Source organism: Physeter macrocephalus, chromosome 13 (assembly GCF_002837175.3).
Source record: "Physeter macrocephalus isolate SW-GA chromosome 13, ASM283717v5, whole genome shotgun sequence".
Taxonomy (NCBI): domain Eukaryota; kingdom Metazoa; phylum Chordata; class Mammalia; order Artiodactyla; family Physeteridae; genus Physeter; species Physeter macrocephalus.
Genome location: NC_041226.1, coordinates 79,431,538 through 79,445,585, shown reverse-complemented (window position 1 = coordinate 79,445,585; position 14,048 = coordinate 79,431,538). Strand labels below are relative to the sequence as shown.

General features: G+C 55.1%; 1 protein-coding gene across 1 annotated transcript in view; it reads left to right on the top strand.

Moving 5' to 3' along the window:
- Window positions 1-13,177, top strand: part of RAB20 (RAB20, member RAS oncogene family) — a 33,005-nt gene extending 19,828 nt beyond the window's left edge. The window contains exon 2 of the mRNA XM_007119114.2: window positions 12,628-13,177. Coding sequence (XP_007119176.1) covers window positions 12,628-13,163 — 536 coding nt within the window. The 3' untranslated portion in view covers window positions 13,164-13,177. The remainder of the gene's footprint in view (window positions 1-12,627) is intronic.
- Window positions 13,178-14,048: the final 871 nt, after the last annotated feature.

The window sequence follows — 14,048 nt, the reverse complement described above, 5'->3', positions numbered from 1 at the left end:
GTCCGGAGCCTGCGCTCCGCAACGGGAGAGGCCACAACAGAGGGAGGCCCGCGTACCGCAAAAAAAAAAAAAAAAAAAAAGTTTATCTTTAAAGTGTTATCTAATCACCGTCTTTGACGGTGTCATTCATTAATCTGTGTTGAAGTTTTAGGTCTTCCTTCTGGCAGAAAAGATACCCCAGTAATATCGTGGGGTAGGATTTTTTTCCTTCTCAACTTCTCGACTTCCATCTCCAGCTGGTGGCTGTTGGATCAGTCTCTGCCTGCATGGCGTTTTCGTGAGGTTCCTGTAGGTGACCCTCAGGCAGGGCAGTGGGCAGGGCCTGCTCCCTGGGTGGTTCCGCCCGGTGGCTGAGGCCAAGCTTTGAGCCCGTGTGGATGAGAAAGTGCCGGGCAGCCTCCAGCCCTGTCTCAGCGTTACTGTCACCATCTGAGAAGGATCCCTTCAGGGCGTCCACACCCTGTGGGGTGTGCTTCTACCGGAGGACTCCTGCTTTTCACTCGCTGTCAGTACTTATCTTGCCTTTTGGGGTTTGCTCAATTTCTGATGAGAGAGCTATTGCAGAAAGCATCCCACTGTTATTTCATCTAGACTTTGAAATACTGCCATTCTTTCTCGAGCCCAGTTTTGTCCCGCTAACCCTTCTCGGAGTAGGACTTGATCTGACAGTGCAGCCTTGCACTCAGGACCTGGACCCTGGACCCTGGAGCCGGTGGCCGGGGTTCAGGACCCGCCTCTGCCATTTGCTGCCCGTGTGCCCCTGGCCTTTGTGCTCCTCTGTCAGCGTTTGCATCAGGCCTGGGGGTGGAAATGAGGCCACAGTCCCCGCCAGGGGATGGGAGGGAGTAAACAGCCATGCATGTAAAGGGCTTGGATGTAGTGAGTGCTGTAGATGGGTTAGCTCTTGGGAAAGTTAAGCACACGCAGCGCACTCGCTGTAAGAGCCAGAATAGCTCCTGGTTCTGTCCTGTCTGCTTGACGAGGTCCCTCCATGTGGACATTGTTCTTGTTCGATTCATGACTTTCGGTGCCTGTGAATGGGGAGGCCGCCGGCCCGGTTCACACCTTCCTGGGGTAAGAGTTTCCTGGGACTGTGGTAACAAAGCTCCACAGGCTGGGTGGCTGAAAGCAACAGAAATGCATCGTCCCGTAGGGCTGGAGGCTGGAAGTCTGAAATCACGGTGGGGGCAGGGCCGTGCTCTGTGGGAAAGCTTACCCCACCCCCCAGCTTCTGGTGGTTTCTGGGGTTCCTGGTTGGTAGATGCATAGTCCTCACATCATTATTCCTCTTCACGTGTTTGTGTGTCTCTCCTCTTCTTATCGGGACACTGTTTGTACTGGATTAGGTTCCAACCTAATGACCTCGTCTTAACCTGATTACACCTGTAACTACTATTTCCAGATAAGGCTCCATTCACAGGCTCTGGGGATGAGGCTCCGGATGTATCTTTTGGGACCACGACTCAGCCCACGGCAGACGCATAGGAGACTTTAGAAATTACCTCTTTTAGGGACACATAGCTTTTTGAGGCAGGAGCCTGCTGTGTCCCCCTTTGCTGGCAAAGCAGTAAAGCTATCCTTAAAAAAAAACCAGAAATTATCTCTTTTATAGGAGAAAAAACAAGAATAAAAGATAGAGAAAGGGCTTCCCTGGTGACGCAGTGGTTGCGCTTCCGCCTGCCGATGCAGGGGACGCGGGTTCGTGCCCCGGTCTGGGAGGATCCCGCGTGCCGCGGAGCGGCTGGGCCCGTGAGCCATGGCCGCTGGGCCTGCGCGTCCGGAGCCTGTGCTCCGCAACGGGAGAGGTCACGACAGTGAGAGGCCCGCGTACAGCAAAAAAAAAAAAAAAAAAAAAAAAGATAGAGAAAGAGGGAGGAGATCATTTTAAACCCAAGAAAAAATCGACGTGAAAGTCCCCGTTCCATTCTCCAGCTCCCCGTGCTGTGCCGGCCCCGCACCCAATAAAACGTGTCCCTCGGTGTCTGTTTTGGAAATCATATGTTTCCTCTGTTTACTGTTTAGCCGTTGAGAACCTGGCAGGAGAGGGTTTGGGCTGTTTGTGAGTTCACGCTCCATTTGGAAGCCAGCTGGGACGTCCCAGGACGGGTGCGGCGGGAGACTTCTCCGTTGTTATGGTCTGACTTAGGAAGAGAACCCGCCGGGCTAGTGAGGAGGGCAGACAAGGGAGCCGTAATGAAGAAGTGACCAGTTCGGGTCAGAGTGATACTTGCAGTTGCTGGAGAGCCCTTTCAGGCCACTTCCCCCTGTCCGTGGACCCAGCGGCCGGGTCGGCTGAGAGGCGTGGCCTCTGGCTGACCGTGGTGCCGGGTGCCCGAGGGGTGCATGAGGCGGGGGTGGGGAGCGGACCCCGCTCGAGGCACTGAGGAATGCCCGCTGCCTGCAGGGCGCAGTGGGGCGGTCCCTTTTTACGGAGGGAATTGGGCCTCCGTGGAGACACCTGGAGACAAGGGGAGACGGGCTGCTGAGACAGTCCCACCTGCTGGCCGTTGCCAGCAGGCACATTCCCAGGGGGACACCTTTCAGAGAAACAAGTGTGTCAGTGAGGCTTCTCCAGAGACACAGAACCGAGAGGATGTGTATATATATCTATATATATATCTCCATTTATATACAGTATATATATACTATATAGATATACACTAGATACATATACTATATACATATATAATATATATAGACTAGATACATATATATATACACTGTATATGTATACTATATATATATACTATATACATATATAATATATGCAGACTAGATACATATATATATACACTAGAAACATATACAATATATATGCAGTATATACGTATACTATATATATACTATATACGTATATAATATATACAGACTAGATACATATGCTATAGATATACACTAGATACAATATATATACACTATATACGTATACTATATATATACTATATACATATATAATATATGCAGACTAGATACATATGCTATATATATATATACACTAGATACATATACAGTATATATACACTATATATATATACACTATATATATACACTATATGTATTCATATATATGTATATGTATATGTATATATATATATATAGAAAGAGAGACGGACAGACAGACTGACACGGAGAGACAGGGAGATTGATTTAGACTGGGGGAGGGAGAGAGGAACTGGCTCCAGGAGTGTGGAGCTGGCAGGTCTGAAATCTGCAGGGTGGGCTGGCAGGCAGGAGACCCCAGGAGGAGTTGCTGTTGCATCTTGAGTCCAAAACCTGTAGGGCAGCAAGGTTGGAAACTCAGGCACAGTATTTTATAACTCAGGTTGTAGTCTGGGGGCAGAATTCCTTCTTCTCCAGGAAGTCTCAGTCTTTGCTCTTAAAGCCCTTCAACTGATTGGACGAGGCCCACCGACATTATGGCGGGTGATCTGCTTTGCTAAGTCATTGATTGCCGGTGTTAATCACACTTAAAAAAATACCTTCCTGGCAACATCTAGACTTGCATCGGACCACAGAGCTGGGCTCCACGGCCTGGCCACGCCGACACATAAAATTAAGCATCACGCACGGCACGACGGTCGGTGGTGGATCACCCCCTCATTTCCTGGAGCCTCTGCGTGGAGGGTGGCTTCTCAGATGAAGTGTCCGCACCCTGTTGCCCCCTCAGTTTGCACACACAGGTGGAGGCAGCTGTGCCCAGCGGTGGCTCCACACAGCCGACCCCTTTTATCACCCTGGGAAGACACGTGGACCCGTCTTCTGACTGCATGAAAAGAGCTCTAAGCATCTGTTCTTTGTGAACGTTCCTGGGGGGCAGCTGTTTCCACGGCTGTTCTCTCACCAGGTTCACTATCAGTGTAGAGACACATACACGCAGGTGGAATGTTCCAGATCTTCCCTGTGACCGTAGCCTGTAGTCAAAATGCGTCGCACTGAACACAAGAGAACTAAAGTCATCCTTCAGGTAGTATTATTTATAATGCTGCGGGTGGAACTTGGAAGCTTTAGAAAAGGACTTTATTTCATGTTTTAAGCATCTCTCAGAAGGGAAGGGCGTCACAGCTCATTCTGGGCTGAGCTTCTCTGGGCTGTGCTGGGGCCCATCTCTGAGGTAGCCCTGCAGTTTCTATTTGCTCCCCTCTCTGTCTGTGGATCTGGGTTTTTTGTTTCTTTTTCTTTTTTGCGGTACGCGGGCCTCTCACCGCTGTGGCCTCTCCCGTTGCGGAGCGCAGGCTCCGGACGCGCAGGCTCAGCGTCCATGGCTCACGGGCCCAGCCGCTCCGCGGCACGTGGGATCCTCCCGGACCGGGGCACGAACCCGCGTCCCCTGCATCGGCAGGCGGACTCTCAACCACTGCGCCACCAGGGAAGCCCTGGATCTGGGTTTTTTATCTTCATGTTGCCACGTCGATATTTCTGTGGGCGTTTTTAGAGTTCCTCTTTCTTTCACTGTCTGCACTTACATTTCCTGGTAGGCCTCACTCTTCAGCTGGCCTGGAATAGGGTGGTTCTGATTCTCACCCTGAACGACTGCCTCTTACCTCCCCACTTCCGCTCAGAGGCTGCACATCTCGTTCTCCGGGGGGACCTTTGAAGGGATTGGACACCCACACCCCTGCCCCCCCAGATCCTCGATCCTGTGCTCTGGGGTAGGGGGTCCGAGCGTCACTGTTTTTAAAAAGCCGCCCCTCCCCTGTTTAAAATGTGCGGCCAGTGTTGTAACATGGTTTCTGGTGACTGTACCACCCACTGGGATATTTAAAACTATTTACGCCGAAAGGACGCGGCGCTCGGGGTGAAATGCTGGTCGTTGTCTGGCCAGAGGACGCTGGAGCACCAAAGAGAGTGCAATCAGGCACTTGATCTTCATTGTCCAGCAGCAGGTTGGGGTGATTGTGGCCACTGACCTCTGTCCTCCTGCCCTGGGCTGCTTTTCAGTTCCAGTCACACAGTGGGTGGCAGCCACATGACAGAGTGTCCCCCAGAAGTGGGGAGAAGGTCGTCCTCGGAAAGCAAGCCTCATACACATACGGAAGGTGTAGGAGATTGGTCAGCAGAAAGGGTGACCAGCGGGCCCCAGGAGGCAGTAAATGTGCGGATGAGGAGCTCAGACGGGGGCGGTCCTGGGATGGTGGAGCCGCCCCTGAGGTTTGGGAGGGATCTGAGTCACGGTTTAATTAACCAGCACTCACGGAGGGCTTCCCACGAGCCAGGCACGGTTCCAGCCCGTTGAGTGAATGAACTCCGTTTCACAAGCTCCTTTGGGTGGGTACTGTCCACATTTTGGTGATGGGAAACTCAGGCCCGGGGAGTTAAGGACCTGCCCCCAGGGCACACGGAGAGGGTGAATGCAGACAGTCGGGCTGGGAGTCGGGCTCTTTGTAGGCGGTTAGACCTCAGACGGCCTGGTCCCCGGGACCATGTCCTGGCTCTGGGCTCCACCTTCCTGCTTCTGTGGGCCACATCCTGTGCTTTCTGTGCCTTGGTTTCTCCCTCTGTGAAATGGGGGCAGGGGAAGGCCCACTTAGTGTGGTCGCTGGGGAGACCGCGTGAGTTTGCTGAACGCCGAGGACTTGTTATCTGTTACCACGCCGAGCCAGCTTTCTTCGGGTCATGAGTCCAGTTTCTCCTGTACCTGGGCGGGGAAGGGATGATGGAGATTAATCTCTCATCCCCTGTAGTAGACCACCCCATTGGTATCCTGGGTTCCCAGAGAATGGAATCAGCTCTCTGGGGGAATGGACAGTGCACTTCTTGATCTGTGATTCTGAAGACCTGACTTGGGGCTCCGGCAAACCTGTTAGGTCCTCCCCCGGGACCCCGTCCACTGTGGCCAGCTGGCCTCCCTCTCCAGCTGCTCTGGACTCACCCATCCACGTCCAGCCCGTTTTGCTGCAGATCAGGAGTTCGTTCTAGGATGTGTCTGATGGGATGCTGGTGGCACTGTTAACAGATTCTGTGTTTCTCCTTAACCACCAGGATAACTCACGTCCACCTCTGAACTGTGTTGGCGACACCAGGCTTAACATGTCACTTCTTGTTTGTTAATTTTATTTGTGGTAAGAACACTTAAGCTACCCTCTTACACGCTGTTAAGTGCACGTTGCACTGTAGCTGACCTCAGCTACCGGGTTGCATTTGCACAGTTCATCTCTAGAAGTTTTGCATCGTGCTGGTGAAACTTTACGCCCGTGGATAAGTGACTCCCCATTTCCCCTCCCCACAGACCCTGGCAACCACCATTCTGCTGTTCAGTTCTATGAATCTGACTATGTAAAATGCTTCCTAGAAGTGGAGTCGTGCAGTATTTGTCCTGCGACTGACTTGTTAGCACCTCCAAGTTCCTTGCAGCTTTATTCACAGTAGCCACGAATGGAAGCAACTTACATGTCCTTTGACAGATGACTAGATAAGAAAATGTGGTATATGCATACAGTGGAATATTATTCAGCTTGAAAAGTAGAAGGAAGTTCTGTAATATGCAACAACGAGGATACACCTAAGTGAGACAGTCCCCCCTTGATTTGCGTCACAGACAGGCCAGAGCCCCTGGGCAGTCCCGCGTCCACCCGTCCTGCAGCCCTGCTGTCCGCCCACGGCCAGGGAGCCCAGGCCGCTTCCTGGAGGTGAAGGAGGCCGGGCCCCTCTCTCCGACCTCTGTCTCCAACGCCATGGCAGGCTGTACGGCAGGGGCCACGTACGCCAAGCCTGGCAGCCTGACCCTCAGCTGTGCTGGTTAAACTTGAAACAACTTGTGATTTTTCTTATTGCCCCCTCAGGGCTGGTGCAGGGTTAGCCCGGTGCCCTGGCATCCCCAGAATTGGACCACAAAGTAAAGGAAACTGCCAGAATTCCTAGAGCTTCAGCTTTGGAATTGGTGCTTACGGACCCAGGTTGGGGAAAGAAGCGGGGAGGCGGGGGAGAGAGAGAGGGAGGGAGGGAGGGAGGGAGGGAGAGGGGGAGAGAGAGAGGGAAATACCCGATTTGAGTACGTGGAAGGGAACCTGTGAGCATCCCAGTTCAAGCCCATCACCGATGAGGAAGCCATCGCTCTGAGGGGTCCAGGAGCTGACATTACAGTGGGCTACCAGCAGGGGCCTGACTTCCGGCTCAGTGCACATTCACAGACTACTGGAAAACTTACTTGGCAGCCTTGGGTTCAAATACGCCCAGAGCCAACCGCAGCGGCCTTGTCTCACCACCTCCCCGCTTAGTCTTTACCACCTCTGTGATGCCAGAAATACCAGGCTCTCACTTAAACGCAGTTAGGACTAAATTCAGAACCTGTGTTCCCTGTCGGACTAGCCTGTCTTATTATGGGTACTCCGCTCATTTGAAAGTAGCCTAAAAGCTCCAGATTACATCCAAAATCATATTTAAGAATTTCAAGCATGGGGGGCTTCCCTGGTGGGGCAGTGGTTAAGAATCCACCTGCCAATGCAGGGGACACGGGTTCGAGCCCTGGTCCGGGAAGATCCCACATGCCGCGGAGCAACTAAGCCCGTGCGCCACAACCTCTGAGCCTGCTCTCTAGAGCCCGTGAGCCACAACTGCTGAGCCCATGTGCCACAACTACTGACGCCTGCATGCACCTAGAGCCCATGCTCTGCAACAAGAGAAGCCACCGCAATGAGAAGCCCGCGCATCACAACAAAGAGTAGCCCCCGCTCGCCGCAACCAGAGGAACCTGTGCACAGCAGTGAAGACCCAATGCAGCCAAAATAAAATAATAAAATACATAAATGTGGTATATATATATATATATATATATATATATAAAGAATTTCAAGCATGAAAACTGCATAATTGTAAATTCTTTAGCTGGAGTAATGGCATTTGATTTGTTTACGCTGGTTGACGGGTAGGTAACAGACCGTGGGATTCGATCAGCAGCTCTTGTCCACCTCTTTTCAGGCTGGCTTTTGGGATGCTTTAGTTCCTACTTCCTTTAGTTATTCTGCTTTCTCTTTTGGTATTGTTATTATTTACTTTTTTGGTTTTTTAAAGGCAAACCAGACTTTTTATCTGGAAAGGAAAGCTATTTTAGGCCTAGGCATTAACAGTTGCCTGTTGTCCTCAGAGAACTATGTAACAGACCTGGAAGCGATTCTCCCTGGACGGCTGGCATGCCACTCTGTCACCCTCCTGTGAAATCTGGCGGGTGGGAGCTGACGGCATTTTTAGCTGTTGGAAAAACCTCTTGCTGCCGGGCTCGCTGTCTATGAGATGAGCCTGCGTGAAAGGAAGAGTCCCAGCTCAGTGGTAATGATGGGGAAGCATTTCTTTTTCTTCTTTGCTTCTTGACTAAAGTTTCCTATTGCCAGTTTTGGAAGACGCCTTGATCTGCATCTCCCATGGGGGTCCACGGAGGGACGGGAGAATGTTGTTTAGCTTCTGCCCGTAAAGCGCACAGTGTAATTTGACTTGAAACTTTGATAATTAAATTATTAGTCAGAGGGCTGACCTGCTGTTGGTCTGCAGAAGGAGGGAATGTGGCTGTTCGGGTGCCGAACTCCAGAGTACCCCGAGGGTAGGCAGGCTGCCCTTCCCAGCAGAGCGGGGCCAGGAGCCCAGCGGCTGTGAACTGGCTTTCCGGGAAGCGGCTCTACTCTCCGGGATCACTGCGGGACCACAGGACGCGCACCTCCAGCTCCTGCCACTCCTGGCTGGGGCGTCACCCTCTCCCTCCAGCTTGCCTCCCCGTCACATCGCCTGGGGGACACTTGGGGCTTCGCTGGAGAAGCAGGTCCTGGCTTGGGGGCCTGCTCCGAGCGAGGGGGTTGACAACTGTCAGGTGTACCCCTTGCGGCCCTTCTCCTGGACGCGGCCTCCTGCTCTGCAGGCCGCTCTCTCCAGGGCTGGCACGTTGGCAGCGGCCTGCCCCCGGGTGAGGCCAGAGTGTCGCCGTTTCAGAACGATTGGGGTGGAACTCCGCTGTGTTTCTTGGCCATTTGGCTGAAACCTGGTTTAATGGCAAAGATCACTATATTTTATGTAAGTAGCTGTGTGGAGGTGTCATGCCTTCAGTCCGAGCTCCAAAGACCCCTGGACCAGGGCTTCTTCATTTCTTTTGTGCCGTGGATCCCCTTGTATCCGAGAGGCACCAGCCTGTGACCCTTTCTCTGAATACTGTATGTAAACGCATGCAGTAAAACACCAAGTTTTCCCAGGAAACCAGGTTTTCTTTCCTGGCAGGTCTAATAGCCGTTGAGATTTTGAGCTGACGATAAACGTACACAGCTGCAGTGTGGATTGAAAGCCTCTGTTATTTCTGTCGGCGACACGGCAGAGATTGCTTCCTGAAGTCGTTTCTGGTCTGTTGCAATGTCTCTATGGAAGGAAATGCTAACTTTCAGTTAGAGGACGGTGAGACCAGAGATTACACCTTTCCCCGTTCAAGGTCATGGACTCCTGGGCTCTGTCCACACTGTAGTCAACGGGGGGCTCTGTAGCCCAGACGAGAGACTACAGCAGAGGAACAGCCTTTCGTCAGAGGCAGTCTGGGGGGAATCTTGGGGCAGCTTGGCTGGGGGCTGCTGGTGGGCTGAGCCGGGGGTTTGGTGCTTTGCCTGATGGAGAAGGAGCCCTGGGCCGGGGCTCAGGTGCAGGATGTCAGGGATGAAGCGCTGGTGTTGCCTGGGGAGTGTGGCCTCAGATGGTCACATTGGGCAGGCACGTAAGGACTAGGCCACTCTCAGTCCTCTGCCGTCATTGACACGGGGGTCTTCGCATCTGCGTCCGGGACGGGCAGACCGTCCCACCCCGACCCTGTCCTCCCTGGTGCTTTGCCTGCCCACCTGCCCCACCCGCCTCGTCCTTCAGGGAGGAGATGCGGTCCCGCGGGCACCGGGAGGCTGCGGTGCTTTGGAGGGTGGGTGGCACGGAGCACGGAGGCTCAAGGCGCAATGATTGTCTGGGGGGGGCTGCCCCACACGCACCCCACAAAGGAGTGAAAGCAAAGTCCGGGCCCGGTTCTTCGGGAGTCCGGGTTCCAGTTAGGGAGAGGCGTGTCAGGGTGATTGATTAGGTCTGCAAGGACCAGTGAGCGTGGGCAGGTGCGCTTCAGGGGACGTCAATCCTGGGCTCCTCCGTGGAGGGGGGGACCCTCCCAGAGAGGCCTACCTGTTACGGAGTCCAACCTCGTACTGTTCGCTGCACAACATGCCAGTAAATTGAGAGACAAGTTTTTGGGGCAAAGAATAGCCACTTTCTTTGCAATTCCAGCGGACCGAGAAGGTGGTGGACTGGCGGTCCCAAAGACCCCTCTTTCCCAGTTACTGACAGAATCCAGGCTTCTTCTCTACTGAAAGGGCAGGGGGGTGTGGCTGGTTGTTGCACGTCCTTGGTGCCTGTATCCTTGGTTCTCGCAGCTGTCCACAGGTCAGGGCACAACGTTCCTATAAATCTCCAACAAGACAGTTGTTATTTTTCGGTTCTGCAACTTTTTATCTCTATATGAATGGCAACGAGTTATACCTTTAAAGGTCAGAGCCTGGAGAATGGGCTCTCCGGCATATTTCAGGCTCTAGGCAACATTCTTTTACAAAGGGGCAGAGCCAGCAGGACTCAGCACAGGCAGCAGAGCCAGGGTTGGCGCCAAAGGAGTAGATCCAGTATGGAGTCAGCTTTGCTCTTCTCTGTTCCACACCCCGGTCCAGGGGGTTTCCCGTCCGCCCATGGAGGCCGTGAACCCGGACGGCAGCCGTAGGAGGTGCGGTTGATCCCGGGGCCTGGGACGGCTTCCGGAGGGGCCCCGTTTTGCATTTATGAACTTCCCTCCGTGGAGTCAGTGAACCATCTTCCCATCGTGAACGAGGAAGAAGGGAAACCGAGGGGGCCACCGGGGAAAACCTGGGAACAAACGTGGTCACACTTGGCCTCCGGAGACCCCAAGGTGAGGGGCGCTGGCCTTGCCGCTTACTGTGATCTGGGCCTTTTACATACAGGGCTTCTGATGATTTGATACGAAGGAATAAGGGTATTCAAGTGTGACGAAATTTCAGTTCTTTGGGGCTCTAAGCCGGCAAGGTTCTCCCTCCCTCCCTCGGTCCCCCTCCCCCTCTCTTCCCCTCCCCCAGTGTCTTCCCCTGGGTCTGCACTTCAGAGTAAAGGTGGGAGTTGAGATGGGTGCAGGGTGTAAATTCAGCCTCTGACATGATTGGGGCTCCTACCACCTAGCAGATGAGACCAAATTGTTACGAAACAAACCAAGAAATCTCACATGAGAGAAAAACCGCGTTGTCTTTTTTTTTTTTTTTTAAAGAAACAAAAACAAATGGAGGGGATGATTTGCGGCTTCACTTACTCAGCGCGTTTAGTGGCGCGGAGCACGGGGCCGGGGGGCGGGGGGCGAGTAAAGCCACAGGTCCTGTCCTCCCTGGTGCAGACAGGTGTCTGTCGGCTGCACGACCGAGACCTGCACTTGGGGTTGTCCTGAGCGTCTGCGTCGGGGCTCAGCGGGACGAGGGACAGGCCAGGCCAGGAGGGGGACCCGGAAGGCGGCCAGGGACCCCCGGCAAGTCACAGTTGGCAGAAGCCCTGGGAGGCGCCCGCCCGCTGCCCCGAGGACCGGAGAGGCGGAGGTCGGCCCAAGGGAGATTTGTGCTGTGTTCTCGCTGTGACTTGTCCAACTTAGAAAACACCCATTTCCCCTTAAAACTGAAAAGGCAAGGAAGGCCTCAGCCGCCCTGGGTGAAGTGTCCATTCCCAGCCGCCCAGCCCAGGCTCTGAGGCGGGGAGCAGCCCTGGGCTGGGCTCAGGACTGTGTCCAGCTGTCGGATCCCTCTTGAACCTTCTCCAGGGCGTTGCTCTCTGTCCCCATCGGGGCTGTCACCTGGGGCCTGTGCAGCCCTGGTTGGCGCCCACGGGCAGGGAGGGAGGGAGGAGGACGGGGGAGGAGGTCTGAGGGGCCCGGGGCCGTCTGCATCCGGTGTCACTTCCCCACTCTGGGCAGGTAGGGGCCCAGGCTTCAGGGGTGGGGCCGGCCCTCGGTGGCGGGATGTCCGCACCTGCTTCGCCGTGTGGCGTGCACAGCGGCCCCCAGCTTGGCTTGAGAGTGAAGTTGCCCTGTCTTCCCTCCGAGAGGGGGCATTTCCTCAGTGTGCGTGTCCTCTGTTCCGACACACCCGCTTCTGAGTCCTCCTCCAGGAGGTCCGCAGCCTGGGGGTGGGGCGGGGCCTTGGGCTCGGGGGGCTCTGCGCCCCCCGGGAACGCAGACCTGCTTGGTGCCACGTCAGCACGACTGCCACGCTGGGAGGCGGTGCAGAGCGTGTCATGGAGGAGCAAGACCCTTGGCGGGAGCGTCGCGTGTAAACAGCCCCGGGTAAGGCGCAGAGATAGGAGCAAGCCACACCCCCGCCCATTAGGAGGAAAGCAGGGCCCGGCTGTCTTCCCCGGTCTCGTGGGTTCACCGCGGTGGGCGGACGGGGCTGTGTCGGACCTGCTGGCCGCGGGGACTGGCCATCACCCCGTCTTGCTGCACAGCAGGGTCTCCATCCCGTTCAGCCCCAGCCACACCTACGCTTGGGGTCACGATTCCGTGGTCCCTCCCGGGGGTCCTGGCGGCAGAGTCGGGGGGCACTTCCAGAGAGGAGAGGTAACTGTATCTTTCTCCCCCCTCGCCCCCAGGGCGCGAGCAGTTCCATGGCCTGGGCTCCATGTACTGCCGGGGGGCGGCCGCCGTCATCCTCACCTACGACGTGAACCAGGCCCAGAGCCTGCTGGAGCTGGAGGACAGGTTCCTGGGCCTGACGGACACGGCCAGCGCCGACTGCCTCTTCGCCGTCGTGGGAAACAAGGTGGACCTGAGTGAGGAGGGGCCCGGAGAGGGCGGCCAGGAGGGGGGGCACGGCCCCGGGCCGGCTGGCGGCGGCGGCTGTGCGGCCCCCAGGCTGCCGAAGCAGGTGCAGCCGGAGGACGCGGTGGCCTTTTACAAAAAGATCCTCAAGTACAAGATGCTGGACGAGAAGGACGTGCCGGCTGCGGAGCAGATGTGCTTCGAGACCAGCGCCAAGACCGGGCACAACGTAGATCTGCTGTTTGAAACCCTGTTCGACACGGTGGTGCCTGTGATCCTGCGGCAGAGGGCCCAGGGGCCGCCGCAGACCGTGGACATCGCCAGCTCCAGGCCGCCCGCACGGACCAGACCTGCGTGCTGCGCCTGACGCGCCCAGGCCCGGCCCCCGGGTGCGCGGACGGTCAGCGGAGCAGGTCGGGGGTCACTTTGTGGAACTGCGCTCGGCGGAGGAGACCGGGTGGACGTGCCAGCCGGTAGCGCAGGTCCCCGTGACTGGTGCCCCACGTACGTCGCTGCCCTGGGAGGTGGGGAGTGGACGGGCCGTCCAGAGGAGCCCCCTGCGGAGCCAGGCTCCCGGAGACCGCCGTCCCCTGGCTGCCCCGTCCTCTCGCCTGGCCTCTGACGGAAGGTGCTCGGCTGTCTCGGCACCTGTGTGACTTTCAAACGTTTCTGCTCGCTGTGATTTATCTTTGGTCCTACCGTTCGGTACTTGTACCCTGATGCATCGTAGTGATTCTCGATAAATGTTAATTTATACAAAATCAGGAATCAGTGTCTTTATATCGGTTGCAGCCTTGTGAGCCACACGTATTATTAAAAAGGATTTTGAGAAGAACTTTGATTTAGACTTTGTTTGCGCTCCCATGGGCTCCTTGCTGGGGGCGCTCGAGTGATGGCTGTGAGCTTAAGGCGCGTCTCTCTATCTTTAAAAGCTGCGTCGAATCCTACAAATTCCAGGTATTTAGATTGGCCCATCTGCCTAGTTGTCTTGAAGACACGAGTTCCAATAATAGAAGCAAAACTAAAAGCTCTGTCTCTGTTGACCTCCGTGTGGGTCGCCCGGGCAGTTGCTGAATAGGAAACCTCTTTTCCGGGGGTGGGGTGTGGCCTTGTTCTTAGGAGATGCCAAGACAGGGAAGCCATGAGACAACAGTTTTGTTTTCTTAGAAATGTAATGGAAAACAAGTAGGTCAGGCTTGGGGCTCTCTGTTGGGAAAGGGGTGTCTCAGCCTGCTTGGCAGCCGTAAGGAAA